Source organism: Ambystoma mexicanum, chromosome 2p, assembly GCF_040938575.1.
Source record: "Ambystoma mexicanum isolate Mex_15411 chromosome 2p, UKY_AmexF1_1, whole genome shotgun sequence".
NCBI lineage: Eukaryota > Metazoa > Chordata > Amphibia > Caudata > Ambystomatidae > Ambystoma > Ambystoma mexicanum.
In genome coordinates this window covers 228,545,465-228,565,487 of record NC_090923.1, presented here as the reverse complement: position 1 = coordinate 228,565,487, position 20,023 = coordinate 228,545,465, and the positions used below count along the sequence as shown (strand labels likewise).

The 20,023-nt window shown below is 48.7% G+C and overlaps 1 protein-coding gene across 7 annotated transcripts in view; it reads left to right on the top strand.

Annotated features, from left to right (window-relative positions):
* The window catches only part of ITPR1 (inositol 1,4,5-trisphosphate receptor type 1), a 3,145,915-nt gene that overhangs the window by 1,147,123 nt on the left and 1,978,769 nt on the right, over positions 1–20,023 (top strand). For all 7 annotated transcript variants that reach the window (XM_069643506.1, XM_069643503.1, XM_069643505.1 and 4 more), the window contains one exon: positions 9,847–10,012. In XM_069643506.1, coding sequence (XP_069499607.1) covers positions 9,847–10,012 — 166 coding nt within the window. The remainder of the gene's footprint in view (positions 1–9,846; positions 10,013–20,023) is intronic.

The window sequence follows — 20,023 nt, the reverse complement described above, 5'->3', positions numbered from 1 at the left end:
ACGGTTTGAACAAACTCCTCAGGAAGGACAAGTTCAAGATGGTTACTCTTTTTCAAGTCCTCCAGGCCCTTCAACTTCAGGACTGGTTGGTGTCTCTCGACCTCAAGGATGCTTACTTCCATGTGCCGATCCATCCCAAGCACAAGAAGTACCTGAGGTTCGCGGTTGGCGACTCGCACTTTCAGTTTCGGGTCCTGCCGTTCGGATTGACCTCCGCCCTGAGGGTTTTCACCAAGCTCATGGTGGTGGTGGCAGCGCATCTCAGGCAAGGGGGGATTCACGTCTACCCCTACCTGGACGATTGGTTGATCAGGGGGAGCTCTCCCGAGCAAGTCCTGGATCATATGTCCGTCACCTGCCACTCCCTCCATAGGCTGGGCTTCTCCCTCAAGTTAAAGAAGTCCCGTTTGACACCAACGCAGCGGCTCCAGTACATCAGAGCAGTGCTCGACACGTCCCTGGGGCAGTGTTTTCCTCCTCAGGTGAGGGCTCTTCACATTCAGCAGATGGTGCACAAGTTTCAGCTTGCCCAGAATCTCCCAGCGTCTGAATTCTTGACACTGCTCGGCCTCATGGCATCCTGCATTCTTCTGGTGCCAGAGGCTCGTCTGCGAATGAGATCTTTGCAGAGGGCACTCAAGCTCCAGTGGTCTCAGTCCTCCGGCAGGCTGTCAGACCCTGTTCAGGTGCCGCCCTCGGTAGCCTGGGACCTTCTGTGGTGGGCCGTCGAGGGCAATCTGATGAATGGGGCCCCATTTTGGCTACCCTGGCCGGAGGCGACGATCGTGACGGACGCATCTCTCACGGGATGGCGAGCTCATGCCAACGAGTTGACAGTCAGCGGTCGTTGGTCTCCGTCGGAGTCCAGACTCCATATCAATCTGTTGGAGCTGAGGGCCGTCAGGCTAGCCCTGAAGGCTTTTCTGCCGACTGTGCGCGGAAAGAGTGTCCTGATTCTAACGGACAACACGGTGGCCATGCACTGCCTCAACAAAAAGGGCGGGGCAGGGTCACTTCCGCTGTTCAGGGAGGCGATGCAGCTCGAATTCTGGGCCATCCAGCAGGAAGTTTCGATCTCGGCTGTTCATCTGGCCGGAGACGACAAAGAGACGGCGGACGCTCTGAGCCGGCAGAGCTCGATCTATCACGAGTGGGAGCTGGCTCAGGAGATTCTCCTGGAGATCTTCGCCCTTTGGGGGACCCCTCAAGTGGATCTCTTCGCCTCCAGTGTCAACCGGAAGTGCGAAACGTTTTGCTTGCGGGAATTTCCTCCAAAAGGAGCCTTAGGAGATGCATTAGTGGTGGAGTGGTCATTACCACTGCTGTACGCGTTTCCTCCAGTCCCCGTCATCCTGCAAGTGCTGGGGAGGTTACGGAGGTTCGGTTCCCGAATGATCCTCATTGCTCCGGCGTGGGCCCGGAAGACGTGGTACCCGGACCTTCTAGACTTGTCCATCTGCCCTCCACGTCGTCTTCCCTACCGAGACGATCTGCTCTCACGGGAGGGGGGTCAGGTTCTCCATCCAGAGGTCAGTTCCCTCAATCTTCACGCTTGGCTTCTGAAAGGTTGAGGTATAAGGATTGGGACCTCCATGAAGACGTGATGGAGGTGTTATTCTCACGGGAGGGGGGGGGGTCAGGTTCTCCATCCAGAGGTCAGTTCCCTCAATCTTCACGCTTGGCTTCTGAAAGGTTGAGGTATAAGGATTGGGACCTCCATGAAGACGTGATGGAGGTGTTGCTCTCGGCCAGGCAGCCGGCAACAAAGTCTGTGCCATTGGAGAAAGTTCTGCGACTGGTGCAGAGTTCGGAATGTGGATACTTTTGAATGTGACATTCCCATGGTTCTGTCTTTTTTGCTTTCTTTAGCCCACAGGGGCTTTCAAGTGGGGACCATTAAAGGTTACCTGGCGGCGCTGTCCATATAGAAGCGCTCGTCTGAAGAGTGTTCCTATTTTAAGATTCCTTTAATTTTGCAGTTTTTGAAAGGGCTCACTAATGTGTTCCCTCCGTCACCTTTTTTGGTGCCAGGTTGGGATTTGAACCTTGTTCTTAAGTTTCTTATGGGTGCTCCGTTTGAGCCTTTACATTCTTGCCCTTTGAAGCTGTTAACTCTGAAAACTGTGTTTTTGGTTGCGGTTACTTCCGCTCGCAGAGTGAGTGAGTTACAGGCACTTTCAATTAAGCCGCCCTTCACTGTGTTTCATAAGGACAGGGTTGTCCTTAGAGTTCGCACTTCTTTTCTTCCGAAGGTGGTTTCAGAATTTCATTTGAGCCAGAAGGTTGTTCTTCCGGCGTTCTATCCTCCTCCACATCCTGGTAAGGATGAGGAGAGCCTCCATAGGCTTGATCCTCGGAGAGCATTGAGCTTTTATATTTTGCGCATGTCCTGGGTCAGAGTGGACGATCAACGTTTCATTGGTTACGCTGGAAAGCGTTGGGGACAAGCTGTGACGAAACAGTCTTTGTCTCGTTGGATTATTTTAGCTATCTCTGTGTGTTACCGCTTGGCGGGTAAGGAACCTCCGGCTGGCTTGCAGGCCCATTCTACCAGAGGAGTGGCTGCGTCTACTGCCCTGCAGAGGGGAGTTCCACTTCGTCACATCTGTGATGCAGCCACCTGGGCTTCAGTACATAATTTTGTACGTCACTATACCCTTGATTCCATCAGAGGGCAAGATCTGGCCTTTGGCAAGGCAGTTCTCTGTTCTGCAATTTGATTGGGCATGTTCAATTTGTATTCTAAATTCTTTCCCACCTCCTTGCTTGGTACTGCTTTGGGAGTCTGTCATAGATATGGAATACGTCGGAGGACCCAATCCCCTCGAAGAACAAGTTACTTTCTTACCTGGTAACGTTCTTTCGATGGGATGGTCCGACGACGTATTCCATAGCGCTCCCTCCCTGCCTTCCCCGCTGCAGAATTTCTTTTGCGATTGCAGCTTGCGTTTCGCAAGGCCTTGTGTGTCTCACTGGCAGAAAACTGGTGGCATAGGTTCTGGGAAAAAACTATAACTGAGGCTATGGGCGTTGTGCGTCCTACTTATCACATCGGGTGACCTCGGCCGTCGGAGGAGGTCCTCTGGGTTGGCGCATCGACGTCATCGACGTAGGACGCAGACGCCAAAGATTTTCCGAAGCAGCACAGCTGTGGACATTACCTGTCATAGATATGGAATATGTTGTCTGACCATCCCATCAAAAGAACGTTACCAGGTAAGAAAGTAACTTGTTCATCTCGTGTGTAAAATATTTGCTGAGTGTTGGCAGCATAAAGCGGTGCAAGCTAAAACAAACACTGATTACAAAGGAACAGCCCCTGAGCATAGCTATGCAGTCATGTGATATAGCCATTCTCACCAAATGAATTAAAAGAACTGTCCCCTGACAAATGGACACTTGATATAGAAATGTCAAACTACTGTAGCTCATTTAAAAAGACAATCGTAGTGGTTCATCCACACGACTAGCAGCATATGCACCCTCTAAATGCATTCCTGCAAAAGGGGAAGAAGAATAACCAATTTTCTCATATCCAAGAAAGATGGATCAGCTTCACAAGTGAGTACAGAGATTCCAGTGGCCATTTTATAAAACACCATTCCTTCAATTGGCCGCCTTATAACGTTTTTTGAACTAAATGCCATTTACTGTCACCTCCTGATGCACCAGTGGCACAGAAAATACCTTGTTTGCTGTATGCCAAGTGAAAGTGCTGCTATTTGGCATAAAGTCTGCCTCAAGAGGGTTCATAAAAGGTTAGCTTGTAGAAGCTGCACATTTAACATGTGATGAAGTGTAGTATTTTGACATACTTAATTGATTGGCTGGTAAGAGGAAAGGAAATTCTCTAGTTCAATAACAAAAGCTAATGCAAACGAAGATGTATTTATTGCATTCCCCCTGTTTCACAATGAAAATACTGTATACATCTGAAGAGGACATCACTTCTGCGGTCAAAGAGGGATATCACGAAATAAATGCCTTTTAATCTTTCATAATCTCATGATAGATATCAGTCTCTGGATGTAAAGGAGATCACTGTGGATGATCTCATCATGCAAGGCGGTAGTACTCCATGCCTGGTCACAAATACAGAAAGGCTTGTTAGATTTCAGAACAGCTAGCCTGTTACTGAAGTCCTTCCAGAGGACAATTACGTGTTTTATGTTGGGACATAGAAAACAGACATTGTGAAACAGGATAGCAAGTTTTCCCCATTTATCTGGGGAGGCTGATTAGCAATATCTATTGTCGTATGACATGTGCCTGGCATAGAGAATTAATCAATGTACGAACTAAGTTGGTGGTGAGCATGTTGTCAATAATGAAGAGGCCCAGAGAAAGATTTGCTATGCACAAACAAATGTGCAAGGTCCCATTGCATTCAGACACGCATGGCAGTGGTCTCGATTGGACATTTACTATGATCTTCTACAGAAATCACTGATTCCACAGGTGGCTTGGACAAACAAAAATGATCTGTTGATGTGATGCTGATGGCACCTGCTTGGGCCATACGGACATTTTTGTCACACCTCGTAAGGACACAGTTTCTCTATAAAGGAATCTGGACCTACTGTAAAATCTGAGGGGGCAAAAAAGCATTCTCTCATTCCAACACAAGAACTTTCCTTAAAGCAGAATCCTTGTGTCGTATAGCTGTTTCCGGAGACACATTTGGGCTCCAAATAACTGCACATTCTCGCAGAAGTTTCAATGCCTGCAACAAGAACATGTTAAACAAGGATATGGAAACGTTTGTTGTATTATGCACGAAATATATACAAATGATAAAACGTAACCAACAGCCAGTCAGGGGGAAGGGACAGAGTCAGGGCTTCCCAGGACTTTATGAAACAAAATGTAAGGCAGTGGAAATGAATAGGCCACAGTGGCCATCTTGCTTTTGTGTAAGACTCCTTTGATTCCTGTGGCATGGCCTGGGTATTCCAAACATGGAGGCCACTGAGTCACTGCCAAATCAGCATGTAGCTGTCACCAGCCCAATCTCTGCTTTGTGGGCAACACAGAGGTGCCCAAAAACCACATACGGGATACAACGGTGTAACCCCACCCATGGGTGACATAAGTTTATCCTATGCGTGGTGTTCACCAAAAGATAAAGCGAAGAGCTGCACTGCCTGGCTGGACCTCAGTGGCCGAAAAGCTAGAGAAAAAACACACAGGAAGTGGTAGGATATGGTCAGGAGCCCCTGTCCCTTTTACAAGTCATTTTCCAGCATCAGACCTCCCTTGCAAATGGTAGAGAAGCACGTCCATCTCCTAGTACAGGAAGTTCACTTGCTTCTGCCAAAGGGAGCCATCAAAAGATTCATGTCCCATCAGTAAGGACAAAGAGTGTACTCCAGGTTGGTCCTCGTAAAAAAGGAAACCGGAGTTTGGAGCCGCCTACTAGACCTTCTATTGCCTTATTTCCGCGTACTATTTCCTCAAAGCGCAAACATTTAGGTTGGTTACTCTGCAGCAAGTTTTATCCCAATGGCAAACAGTGGCTTTTCTGGTATTCTGGATCTGGAGGATGCGTATTTCCACATCCCCATTCATCGAAAAAAACACTGCTCCTGTTTGCGCTTACCAGTGGCTGAATGCAGGTATCAGTCCAAGCCCCTGCTCTGTCCCTGCCCATATGTAACATCCGGTCGGGGGATAAAAGAAAGGATTCCGCGGGACGTGAAGCTGCACTGGGTATACGGAAATAAAAAATAAAAGAGAATTAGGTCCTCGGCGCAAGCTGTGCCGGGGACACGGAAATATGGAAAACAGTAGAGTAAGGGGCTTTCGCACGTGGGAAAGCAAGGGTCCCTTTGCTCTAAAGAGAAGAGAAAAACAGTCAATGTCGCGAGTGGAGCGCCGGTGACAGTTGGAGAAACCCTTCACCAGAGTTAGAGGCACTCCGCTCAGTGCTAGAGACTGCCACAGCCTTTATATCAGCACTCCCCTGATTAGCACACAGAAAAAACCAACAGAGAAGTTGTAGGACATGGAGGCCCTGTCCCTCCAAAAGCATTTCCAGCATCTTGCTCTTCATTTCCAGTGTAAACGGAAAGTACAGGCGTTTGTGCTCAATGGAAATTCCTGAACATGAAGCTCAGAGGGGATGCCTTGAATGTTAAGTGGGATTCACACCTACTGTGTTTCAACCGATCACCGTCATACTGCTGGTTCTAAGGCGGTTTTGCCTGTTTGGGCCCACAATTATATTGATTGCTCTGGACTGGACCTGGAGAATGTGGATTTGCTTCAGAGGGCGATGTGCCCTCCCTGGTGTCTTCTGCACAGAACTCCCCTCCCAATAGGAGGGACGAATCCTGCATCCGAAAGTCAACAGGCTGAACTTTCATGTTTGGCTGCTGAATGATTGAAGTATGAGGAGTCTGATTTGTAGGATGTCGTTCTGTACATGATCACCTCTGTTCGGAGGCCCACAACCAAATCAATGTATGCCTGTAGGTGGTGTAGGTTTGCGACTTTAAGCCAGGAGTTATCTGGACCCTTTTACCAGCTCCACATCTTATGTTCTGGATATTTTGCTTTCTTTAGCCTGGATTGTCCTACAGATTGGCACTGTGACAGGCGTATCTTGCTGCCTATTTAGTTTTCACGTGTACCCCAGAGCAGGGCTCGCTCTTCACGATCCCCACTGTCATGACATTTGTGCGAGTTTTGTCTCATCAGTTTCGGCCACGCCAGTTTGTATCGGCATTGGACTTGGATTTGGAGTTAACATAACTTATGGGCCCTCCATTTTAGCCTCTTTTCGTTTGGATAGTTGACCCTTTAGTTGATTTTCCTTATCACCATCACTACCACTAGCCTCGTGTATTTTGTTTCTGATTTTAAGGAAGAGGAAAGATTCCTTCATCTGGACCGGTGTGGGCCTTCAGCTACCATGTCTAAAAGATGTGAGAGCGCAGGAAATATGATCAGATTTTTGTTGGTTATACTGATGTTCTTGCTGGGCATGGTTGTGACCAAACAGGCACTGTCAAGGTGGATCATTCTCTGCATCTCAGAACTCTATGATCTGGCTGGCAAGAAGGTCCCAGACGGGCGCCACCACTACTCTGCAAAGTGGAGTCTATGTCCTGGTCATGCTGCTATGTGGGCTGTTATGCACATGTTTGATCAACAGTGCTTGGATTCTGTCTGGTCCGGATGCTTGTTTTGGCAGAGCTGTACTTCACAATTTTCTGGTTTAAGTGTTGTGCTTGCTGAAGTTCCTCCTCCTGATCTATGTACTGCTTTGAACGTTTATCAAAGATGAGAAATCCTTCAGAGAAAGAAATCCATTGAAAGAACACATTACTTGCCTCTCTTTAAGGTTCTTTCAGATGGATGTGCCTCCCAAGTTGTGAGGCAGAAACCTGTGCAGCTCCCTTAAGGACCCCTGCAAAAGGCTTAAGACTACAGGTGTTGGCAGTAAACCCAATTGGTAGCAGTCTGTACCACCCAGATTTACCTGGTAGCTGCGGCTGAGCAAACAGACTTCTCTCAAGAAGAGTTAGACAGTATATAAGAGTATACAAGATAGGTACCAAAATACAGTAGCACAAGCAAACACTGACCAGAGCTTTGGTATCAAAGTATATAATTATTTATTTAAAGACACACTTATCGAAACACTCCAGCACTATTATTGTAACCAAGTTCAAAACACTATTAATAATATATACATCCCTTATTCCTTATTAGACAAGTATTAGTTAACACCACTTATTTTCAGACAGAGGTGAGCGCTTAACAAAAGATGGCAAGGCAGGAAAGTCAAAGTCTACTAGTGAGCTAAAAAGTTCAGAGGCCAGGCTCCCTCTTGGAGAGAACAGAACACCAACGCGCCCAAGATCACACAGTTTAAGAGGCTTTGAAAAAGTCTTGCAGAGAGTTCAAAAAAGGAATTAGTTCAGCTCAGAAAAGTTCAGTTAGCCAGCCCAGGTGGTAAGTCGAGGATTTAGTAGTCACCCCATACAGACCGTTGCAAGGGAGGCTAGGCGGACACAGTACCTTTAAAATGGAGAGGATCCTCCAGCGGGGGCAGTTGTTCCTGGCAGTGGGTGCAAGTCGCAGCGTCGTCCAGAGGAAGAGAACGTCTCGACGTGGAGGAAAGCTGAAGGTCGTTGCACTGCCAGGGAAGAAACCAGCCGCGGAGTTCTCTGGTTAAAAGGTAAAACCTTTCATTCGCAGTAGTGGTAAATCATGGTATCCCAGTTGCTGGGGTGCTTGGCACAGGCAAGGCGGCCACGAGATGATCCGGGAAGGCGAAAAGACGGGCAAACTGGTTATCCCCACCAGTCAAAGGAAGAAGACTCCTCGGATGAAGATCTTCTCTGTCGTCTGGAAAAGTGGTGAGACAGTTCAGCAGGGCTCCACCGGTGGTGTCGTCGTTGCAAGTCGGCTCAGCTTCTCCCTCCTTGGATTCTTTAGGTCCTGTGGTCTGAAGTTCCAGTCCCCAAAGCCCTGCTTTTATGCAGAAAACCCCCATTCATCAGTCCTAGCTGTCACTCAAACATTTTAAGTGGTGAGCCGGGTGGCTCACCACTGGGCCAATCACACAAGAGTGCGACTTGAGTTGCCGAGGCAACTCAGTTCAGGGTGCCTAAACCCCCCTCCCACATATCCTGTAGAATCCGACAGAGTGGTACCACTTTTGGAGGCTTCTGTGTAGAAGCCCGCCAAAAAGTGGAACAATGGGCTCGACTTGGGTTGGAGTTACAGAGGCGAACACAAACGCCATTTTAAAACCGAGTTCTGACAAAAAGACCCAACCGGGGAATAAACATTAAATAAATAACCCAGCGGTATCTTTAACATTGCACCAAAAAGTGGTGCGTTTAAAATGAATGGGAAAATCCCTTATAAAATATTCCGGTGGAATATTTTGCGTGGTAACCACTGCCACAAGCCAGAAACTCGCCGAGGGGGGACTGCACAGTGCCCCCTCGAAAAACAGACCCAGCGGCAATCTAATTACCCCTACTTCCACAATATGATGGTTTGTACTGGTTCTGTTCCCAATTTAAGACTAGTAAAGTCAATGGTGACAGTCAGTCCCAGGGTATGGAGTCTATGTTTGGGGGTCACTATGACACCCCTGGGTTACTGCACGGAGGGTGCTGTGTAACACACTTACCAAAAACCACATGAAACCCTATGGAGTAAAAGACCCCATAGCCCATAAAACACATTACAAAGTCAAAGGATATCTCATCATGTCTAAGAGTGGGAGAAAGAGTCTCACTCTTAGCAGGAGAAAAAAATAAACCCCAAAAATCCAGCAAAGCTGCTGGGGGGACTCACTAGGTTTGGGAAATTAGCTTTAACAGAGAATTCTCCCTAACACAAGTATTCCTCTGCGCCCTCCCATCCTACCCCGATTGTTGAATAGCAAGAACACCTTGGTTCTGTGGTCCGTCAGCCTCAGAGCTAGGGAAAAAGGGTTGGCCTAAGGTCAATGAACATAGCACCTCAATATGTACTGTCCGACTTAATATCGGGTGTGGAGCACATAGAGGTGACGGTCGGAGCCGCGCAACTCCCCTTGGAGTCGGGAAAGCTTAGAAGAGCAACTGCATTGGGAAATGGATAATCACAGAGGAGGAATCCTTGGGTGTAACATCTATCAGAAGGAACATTTCTAAGAGGTATGTAACTTTTTCTTTTGATTTTTAATCTAAGAGCTGAATTGCTGCACATTTGCGGTTTTATTTGAAATACTTATCACTAATAACTACTGCACAGCAGATAAAGTACTTTTCAATTAGTAACCTAGTTTGTGTAAGCAAAGTTTGTTAGTTTCTAATCTTTATCTTTGTTTTGCTTTTTCAGTGAGGAGAACACACCATTGGATTTAGATGATCAGGGTGGCCGCACCTTCCTACGGGTACTGCTTCACCTTACCATGCATGACTATCCTCCTCTTGTGTCTGGGGCACTGCATCTGCTCTTCAGACACTTCAGCCAGAGGCAGGAGGTGCTCCAGGCTTTCAAGCAGGTAAGTCTGTTCAGGTCTGTTTACTTTAAGCATGTACCTTCTCGTATAATGCTGTATTTTAGTTACAAGGGTCCACGTGTCCAACCATTAATGTTCCAACGCTGGAAGTCATCTTTAATGTATTTTCGGGCTGAAAGCAAACTATTGTAAATAACAGATTTATTTTCCAGATAAGTGTATACTTGCTTGTACTGCAATTTAAAAACCATGCCTTGTTGCAATGCCCCAGACGAGATTATGATCCTTGGCATAAGTTTCAAGTTTAAATGAGATCAGCGGCAGTAAAGCTTTCTGTGGATCATGTATAGTGGACTTCCTCTAATCTTTAGTACTCAGCCATATTGATATCTTTGGTCATATTTATATTTGAGTGAACATTACGTTTCTGATTGGATAGTATTTTAACCTATGAATTGAATGTTTCAACGTGTAGATTTTGGCTGAGTGGGCCCACAGATGTTCTCCTGCATTGGATCTTTCACAGATTCACATGCTGTGAATCTTCCCCATTGTCGGGGTGTGAATCCTCGGTAACCTAGAGCAGTTTATATTTAGACTGAAAACGTAATTATCTTTAGTGCTCTAGAAGTCATTTTGTGTCATACTGCAGACGACCAATAGCAAGGGCTCCCTTTGCTCCACCCTTGGAGGCCATCTTCACTTTTAGACTGCACGTTTCATGTTGGGAGTCCTCCGAAAAATGTCATAAGCAAGAATTTTGACGTTTTCTTCTAGTTTTTGGCATACAGTTGTCTGCTTCGACGATAATTCAAGGACCTGGTGCTCCGGCGATGTCTTGAAGTTTTCCTTGTCTGGTCATTGGCTTCGCCAAGAACGGTTTTCCTGTGTTATTTTTTCTCCAACTTTGAGGCCCTACATCCATGGCTGAATCCAGGAGGAAAAGTTTAAAGCCTGTGCTTGGTGCAGCCTGAAGAATGTGTTTGTGGAGGACCTCCACGACAACTGCCTCTACTGCCTGCATGTGAACCGCATCACCCAAGAATGTGAGATCTGATAGTATTTTTTGGAACAAAACACTGCAAGACCACCCCTGTAGGTAGGGGGCATGGCTCGATGATGCTAGGGGGGCTTCTGACATTCCGGTCCAAAGTCATGCCTCTCTCTTGCAAGGCAGAGCGGCTTGGCATACCACCTCTAGCAAGAGGTCAAGGTTGCATGAAGAGGCATCATGAACCAGAAAGAAGGCTTGCTGTCCGAGACCTTCCTCTGGATCTTCTTCGCAGACAGTGACATTGCGCCTTTGACAAAGCAGACCAAGTCCATTTCTCTGTCGATGGAAAAAAAAGTCTACGTCTTCACGACAACTCATCAAGTCTCCTCTTCTAAAAGTAAAGCAGTTGACGTCCCCGTTGGTGCAAATACAAAGCTCTTAGTCCCCGCCTTTGAAGACGACCACGTCAAAGACTGTGACTCTGTCAACAACTATGAAGACGACCACATTGATGAGCATTCACTAACAAACTACGGCAATGCCTTCCTACAAGGCCCTTTCATATTCAGCAGACTCCTACAAATGTAGGTACAAATCTTAGAGGGGCACCCCGCGCTGCTTATGATGATGATGATGATGATGCTAGCAGCCAACTGGCTAAACAAACCTGATCTGCCTTGGGCCCGACCCTCCTACTTTCGCACCCCGGTGGCAGAAAGAATGTTGCATGAGTGGCAGAACCTCACTTTCCATGAGTGGCAGAACATCAATGATGAATGGGTGCTATCCCTCATCCAGCAGCGATACATTCTGGAATTCATCAAACGACCACCCATTTCTCTGTTGCAGAAAGTGGAGAAGCACAAACATCTGCTACTTCAAGAGGTTCACTTTCTCTTGTAAAAAGGTGCTATAGAGAAAGTACCAGCTAATCAACGAGTAGACTGCGTCTACTTCAGGTACTTCCTAGTGCGAAAGAAGTCAGGGGATTGGAGACTCATATTAGACCTCAGAGTCCCAAACAAATTGTTGAAAGCTCCAACTTTCAGAATGGTAACCCTGCAACAGGTCCTATCGCAAAAGCAAGAAGGGAATTTCCCTAGACCTAGAGGACTCCTACTTCCACATCCCAATCCAGCAGAAGCACTGCTGCTACAGGTTAATGGCTTTACCTTTCGGACTCCGGTCGGCACGTAGGGGGCCTGGGGGGGTGGAAGTTTAACTAAGTGCATCACCCCAATAGTGGCTCACCTGCGACATTCGGGAGCTCATGTTAACCCATACCTAAATGACTGGCGGTGCGGTGGGCTCCTTACACCATGGCTGCACAACACACCGCAAGACCATCCAATGCTTGCAATTGTTAGGGTTCTCTGCGAACTATCCAACATCCGGTCTAATTCCATCTCTGCAAGCTCTCTAGTTGGGGGCACGCCAAGACACACTCTTGCAGGGAACCTCATTCATAGGAGAGGGTTCAAGCCCTTCTCGACAACGTGCAGCGTTTCTTCAGGGTGCCGACAGTTTCTTTTCACCTATTCAAGTACTTGCTGGGAACAATGTCTTTCCTTCCGCTACGGCAACACTGCAGGCTCCACATGCGACCTCTACAGACGTTCCTTGAAGCACGCAGGAGCAAGTCTCTGGTTCCTGTGAGGCCAAGATCCCTGACACAACAATTCAGAAAGACGCTGCGCTGGTGTTCAGTTCAGGACACTTTCGACTGCCCCTCACCTAATCACTGTCATGACTGATGCCTCCCTGGAGGGGCTAGGGTGCGCCTTTAGGGACCTGTATGCCAGGGATCTGGACGGATATCAATCTTCTAGAGCTATGCGCTGTCTTCTGGGCACTAAAGTCGTTCCCCCAAGCAGGTCAGCAGTCAGGTGGTTCAAATCTTTAAGGACAACACCACCAAAATGTTTTGTGTGTGCAAGCAGGGAGGCAGCAGATCTCCCTCCCTGTCAGCAGAGACACAGACACTGTGGCACAGGAGTCTGAAACACTACATGTTCCTCATTCCTTTTCACCTTACAGGTTTCCAAAACACCATGGCGGATTCCCTCAGCAGGCAGCTTGGGTCCTGTCACAAGTGGAAGCTCCACCAATCTCAGCTACTCCAGATTTTCCGATGTTGGGAAATTCCAGAAATCTACCTTTTTGCCGCCTACGAGAACAAGTGGTGCATTTATTTTATTTGGTATTTATAATGCACCCAGACACAATGTTTTAGAGGCACAACAAGGCAAGAGGGTGGGGGAACAAGGAGGACAAAACAAAAATGATCTTATTAGGCCTTGACACTAGGAACGTACAAGTGCAGTAAGAGAAGTGCAGGAGAGAGGGGAAAGGTGCCGATCCGGGCAGGAGGTTCCGTAAGAAAACTAGTGCAGGTGGGGGTGGTGAACAGAGCCTGGGGAAGTAGAGAGGGCAGAGGAAGTGAACTCCATGCGCTAAGTTCGAGGTAAGGGGCTGGAAAGGGTACAGGGGGTGCAGGCCCAGCCAGGCAAGTGCAGGTGGAGGGGGCCGGAAGGGAAATGCAGGTTGAGAATGGGGGTGTGTCTGGGAAGACCAAGTTCAGGGTTAGACTGGAATGGGGGGTGGGTGGGGCTGGTGCCCTGAGACTCTGAAGGAACCAGCCAGCCAGCCAAGTAGCAGACAGGGACATTAGCGGGGGAGAGGGAAGGAAAAAGAGAAATGGAAGTTCTTAAGAAGCTTCTGTAACTAAAGTCTGGGGGACAGGGATGCCATTCCACCCGGAGGCACCTGCGGTGGAGAGGGATCTACCCCTAACTCTCTGCTTGGAAAAGCTTCTAATCTGCAGAGAGTTGTAGCTAGACACCTGAAGGCCTCTAGCAGGGAAGTATTTAGGGAGAGAGAGTTGAATGTAGAGTGGTCACAGGCCCCAGAAAGCCTTCTGGATGATGCAGCAACTGGGAGCCGGTGGAGAGAATGCACGGCTGGAGAGATGCGGTTCCTGGGCTTGAGGCCAAGGATAAATCTCACAGTCCTATTCTGGATTAGTTGAAGGGGGTGAAGGGAGGAGTTAGGGCGATTAAGGGAGAGGCTGTTGCAGTAGTCCAGCCTGGAGAGGACCAGAGCTCTGGAGACATTGACTTTCTGGGGGAAGGAGAGTAAAGGGAGAATGCCTCTGAGGAGGTGCAGCTGTAAGTGTGCCTTCAGTGGATTGCCTTTCTCCTGCAGATTCCTCATCTGGTAGATGGCCTTAACCAGCTCCGCTGCTTCAGAATTTGTTCCACAGCGGGCGTAGTGGAATTCGACTCGATTGTCGATCCGTCTTGCTTGGTGTTCGATGGTCTGTTCAGGACGTGATGTCAGGCGTTGTATATATACCATGTCACCACGCCCCACACCTCAGTTCCCTTTTTCTGCACGCTCGACACACTGCTTCAGGAACATGGTGATCTTCTTCCCTACTTTACGTATTCTCATCAGAGTTTCACATTTTTTTCTCCTCGATTTGAGATGTTCGTCGCCCGGGTTTCGTATTTCAAGTGGTGTACTAACTGCCACTCCAAGATGTCAGTTACCGCCCCTCATGAGAATATGCCTTTTGTGCATCAGCACAAAGATGTGTGCTTCGTGCTCTAAAATGCACCCAAAATCGGTGCACGAATGGGCTACGAAACTCACTCTTGCCTGACCACCTTCAACATTTCTGGCACAGCCGACAGTCCGGACCTCGGAGGCCACGACCGAGGGGCCTATCCTTGAAAAGATCCCGAGAAACAGTCTCATTCTAGAAACCATTCTTCCTTGTCGCACAAGAGAAAGAGGCGCCATCGTCGAGACTCTGATTAGATTGGGCCGACCACTCTGCAGGAGTAGGATTTCACAACCTCCATGCTTGAAATGTTAAAAAACATGTGGGCACGTGTTATCCCCCCCCCCATTCCAGCAGCAGGCCTCGGAGGCAGTAGCGGCACTCTGTATTACTGACCCCAAACAAGCCCCAGTGCTGACGCCATCAACTTGTGGGAAGCCTTCGGGCTCGACCCCGAAGACAGCGCCAAAACCATTGATGCTTGGGCCTTCCCGTGCAAACCAAGGTGTGAGCATCTGAGCCGTATCAGTGCCACCGACGAAAAGTCCTTTATCCTGCACTCCCTGAGCTTCTTTCTTTTTTTTTTATTTCGTTTTAGCACAATGTCACCCATTTTCGGCGCTGATGACTCAGATGACCAGGGCAGAGTCGATCCCATTTTCATGGGAGCAGGTTCCGTCGTCTACTTTGACGACCAAACTCTGCTTTTAGACCAGGCACAAGGGATTCTTGATGCCAGCAACCTGGATACTTCGCCATTCCTGGAGTTCCAGCAAAACCAATAGTATGCACTGTAAGAAACCTGAAGGTGCCTCACCCGCTAGTCCCTGGAGATCTATCATCCAGTTGGCCAGGACACAGCCTTCGCTATTGGATCCAGTTCCTGGGGGTGGACCAGTGGGGGATGATCACCTGGATGAGGTGTCTTTGGGGAGTGGAAGTGGGGGACCGACGGGCGAGACGTGTTACCCCCTTCCTTCTAACCTCTTTTCCTCATCCTATCTCATAAGAGACTTGGAAGCTCTACCTCCCTCTGCCTTTTCCTACACTGTGAAAGACAACGAACTAACACGAGAACCGTTTACCAGACATGTCCCAACACAAGGGTCAGGCAGAGTCAGGCAATTGGCAATAACTATGCACACCTGACGGCCCCCTTCCTTCCCCCACAGGGATAAAAGGCTGGGCATGAAAGCACACTTTGAGCAAGGCCGAATGCACAAGGAAACAGCTACACCGGTCCACTATTTCAAGCGAAGGTGAAAGGCGACAAGACCTGGAAGGACGATGTTGGAATTGCCCTTGCCCTTTTCAACTGAGACCTGCGAAACCTCCGAAAGGGATATCATAAGACCGGGAAGTTCAGCTGGCATGTGGTGTGACAGGTGTCAATGGCACAAAGGGCTCCCCTGCGCTGGTAGCCAAAGCGGGTGGAAGCACTTGCTGCCATCCTTGACTCACAAGACAAGAAAACTCTGACAGTTCAGCACAGCCGGTAAGTCGAAGAAGTTGGATAGTAAAACCGAACTGTGCTGGGCCCAAGGTTGCACGCACTGACCTTGTTGAACAAAGAACTGGCGTAAATGAACATGAAAGAAACCCCAGTAAAAGGTTCAGAAGCAGAGTGGTCAGGTGCTGCGGGACGCTGTTTTGAAGGACTCTAACTGAAGCCTGTTTTGGGTTATGTTTTTGTATTGTTGAAACCTTAAGGGAGGCCGGGGAGAATTGTCAAAGGGGTCTAACGTGGGTTGAGTAAAACCCCTTGTATACTCGAAGGTCTTTGACACATTGGAGAAAACTGATAGAACTGTGTGTAGCCTGGCTGGCGGCTTTAAGGAAAGTCTGACTGGGGCCAAAGACCTGGACCTAGGTAGAGGGAAGAACTTAAGGGGTCTAAAGAGAGTGACAACCCGACCAAGGGATGCCAAGAGAAAGCTTGGGGAAGGGAACCGCGCTTTCTGATGAGATGATCAAATCATGAACTGTGTTAGAATGGCTGTGATCTCAAAGGAGGGATGACGAGAGAAAGCCAGGCAAAAGGAGTTCCTGCTTTCTGGAAGGATTGTGAAACTGTGTATCTGGCAAATGTAAACCCGGCTGAGGGATGGCTGCGAATCGGGGTGAAGCATAATACACACCCAAGAACATTGTGTTAAGAGTGAACACAACCCAGGGATGTCCACAGTGAATGATTGTTTAAAAAGACGTTAAGACTCTTTGAAAGTTACAAGTGGCTGATATTGTGAGTGAAAAGGCTGTAGTGAACCCTACTGAAGGAGGTTCTACATTGCAAGAAGGATCAGAGCCCGGCTGAGGGGATCCAAGGGGCGAAGAGCAATCGCCCAACGTGAAAGATTGCCAAAGGAACTTTTGTTGCGTTTGTTGTTTATGGTCCAGCAGGCCTTCTAGACTTTGCAGGGAAGAGACTTGGTCCCAGAAGGTCCTGGCATCGTTGAAAGGAACTGTAACCTTGTGCTGGCGAGGCCCAGGAGTGTGTTGTGCTCAAAGGTCCTGCCTTGTCCCGTGCTAATAACATGGGGTAGGGAGACCCCAGCCCTACCATCCTGATTTATCATTTGGCAAACACTTCTTTCTTTTCTTTTGAACATTATCCCTCACTACTTTGTGATTTATTTGTAAGGATTGGTAATAGTTTTTTTTAGTATATGCCCTTTTTATTTGAGAAGACGGCACTAGAACTGCCCTTTTTTATGGTCGTAGCTTGCTCCCATTTTAGATTTGGGTTTAGAGAAGGCAAAAACATTGACTCTATGGCCAAGAAAGTTTTCACATCAGGTAGCATGGCTCTGAAAGCCATAAACGTGACTAGTGGTTTTGCAAAGTATTCCTTCGGTCTCTGGAAGGCAGTGGAAAATGCTGCGCTGTATGTCCCTGGGGGGGAAATGCGTGAGCGTTTTATACAGCTGGTGGAGGATGGGAAAGAGGTGGTCAGGCAGACGCTGCAAAGGGGCCTGGACGTGGCCGACTGCGTGGACCTTTCGATGGCATCAGAAATTGCATTAAGGAGGCAGGCCTATTTGAGATCTTCCGGCTTTTTTGCCTAATGTCATAAACAAATTGCTGGGCACGCCTTTTGAGGGCGAACTTCTTTTCAGCCAGAAGGCGGATGATTCCTTAGACAAAAGAGTGTAAAATCGCTGCGAAGTCACTAGGCCTAGCTGCGCAGCCGGCCATACCTGCCTTCAGCTCCGCCTCTAATGGGAGGGGCTACAGGCGTTGTGCCTTACGGCCATGAAAGGAAAGAAGCATTTTTTCGTGCTCTGGAAGGGGAATAGGGGGGGTCTTCTAGAGGCCAACAAGCACCGTTGTGGGCCGCTTTTATTTCCCCTCCCATGACTTACCGTTTGGTGGATGACTGGTGGAGCATTGGCTCCAATGGTGGGACTTCCGCCGCCTTGGCCCTAGAGCTCGTGCAGTGGGGCCATAGTCTGCTCTTCTTCCGGAAACCCCTGGACAGACCCCATCACCCTTTAACCTAATTGAGACAGGAGCACCAGGAAGAACTGCTAGCCCTGTTGTTGAAGGGTGCTGTGGAAGAGGTACCCCCTGAGAATAGGGGATTGTGTTGGAATTCCCTACGGCCCAAGTAGGGAGGAGATCTCTGTCCCATTTTGGACCTTGGAGCCTTGAACAATTTTGTTAGGAAAGACAAGTTGAAGATGGTGACGTTGAGAGAAATTCTCCACACACTCGAATTGCAGGACTGGCTGGTGTTAATAGATCTGCAGGACGCTGATTCCCATGTGCCGATAAATCGATGGCACAGGAAGTTCCTGAGGTTCCTCATAGGGGACAAGCACCATCAGTTCAAAGTGCTTCCCTTTAGGTTGACCTCCGCTCCTTGAGTCTTCACCTAGCTTGTGACAGTAGTTATGGCTCACCTCACGAGATCCGGAATACATGTATTCCCGTACCTGGAGGACTGGCTAATTTGGGGGTTTGGTCTCACCTGGAGGACACCTGCTCACTACTCCCTGAACTTGAAGTCCCAAGTGACGCCATTCCAGAGGTTCCACTTCATCACAGCAGTTCTAGACATTCCTCCTGCCCCTGAGGCGATAGCCAGCAGCATTGTGCAGATATTGAATCGGTTTTGCAAACCATGCCGCCTTACCGGCAGCTTCCTTCATCCGTCTTTTAGGCCTCATGGCCTCTTTTATCTTTCTAGTGCCAGAGGGCCAGGCTGCGCTTGAGATCTCTTCAGTGGCTCCTATGGGTCCAGTGGTCTCAGTACCTCAGGAAACCTTTCTGACTTCCTTGAGGTATCTAGGGCAGTGGTCGATGACCTTGTTTGGTGGGCCAACAGCAGCAATCTCATGGCGGGGGGAGTCCTTCTGGCTTCTGGTCCGTGAAGGGTTGGGGCACTCACTGCGAACACTTGCAGGTGAACGGCCTTTATAAGCAATGAAAGCCAGATGGCACATCAACAGGCTGGAGTTTCGAGCCATCGGGTTAGCCATGAATGCATTCGCTCTGTCTCTGAAGGTGAAGCATGTCCTGATTCTGACTGACAATATGGTGGCCATGCATGACCTAAACAAGCAAGGTGGCATGCACTCCCTCCCCTGCAGGGGGGGTTGCAGCTGTGGTTCTGGCTGTTGGAGAACCAGATCTCAGTCACAGCAGTTCACCTGGTGGGGACAGAGAACAGTTTGGCGGATGCTCTTAGCAGGCAGAGCATGGTCTCACATGAGTGGGAGGTGTGCCAGGAAGTCCTAGAGGATGTCTTCCCTTGCTGGGGTGCCCAAACGGTGGACCTGTTTGCCATGGAATCCAACAGGAAATGCAGAATGTTTTGCTTGAGGGAATTCCCAGTGAACAGTGCGCTAGGTGATGTGTTTCTGGAAGATTGGTCCTTCCCTCTCCACTATGCCTTCCCTCTGATTCCCTTCATTCTTTGGGTTCTCAGGAGGCTCTAGAGGTACCGAGCATCCACGATCCTACTCACCCCGGACTGGGCGAGGAGGACTTAGTACTCTGGTCTTCTGGATCTGGCAATCTGCCCACCTCTCCGGTTGCCTCAGCGGCTGGATCTCCTAACCCAGTCCGTAGGTTGGGTGCGTCACCTGAACCCGGAGTCCCTCAATCTACATGCGTGGCTCTTGAGAGGATGAGATATGATGACTGGGAACTCTCTGCGAAGGTACTTGAGGTGTTGCTGGCTGCACGCAAACCATCTACAAGATCATTGTACGCATGCAGGTGGAGAAGATTTGAAGCATGTTGCAGGGAATGTGAAATGGACCCTATCTCTTGCCCCACCACTACAGTGATGGAGTTCCTTCCGTCACTGGCCTCAGCAGGCCTTCAGGCCACCACAGTCGAAGGATATTTGGCAGCCTTTCCTGTGTTTAAGAGGTCCCCAGATCAGGGTTCATATTTTACCATCCTGGTGATGGCACAATTCCTGAAGGGCCTGGTAAGTAAGTTTCTGCTAAACACCTTTATTGTCCCAGTTTGGGATCTTAATCTG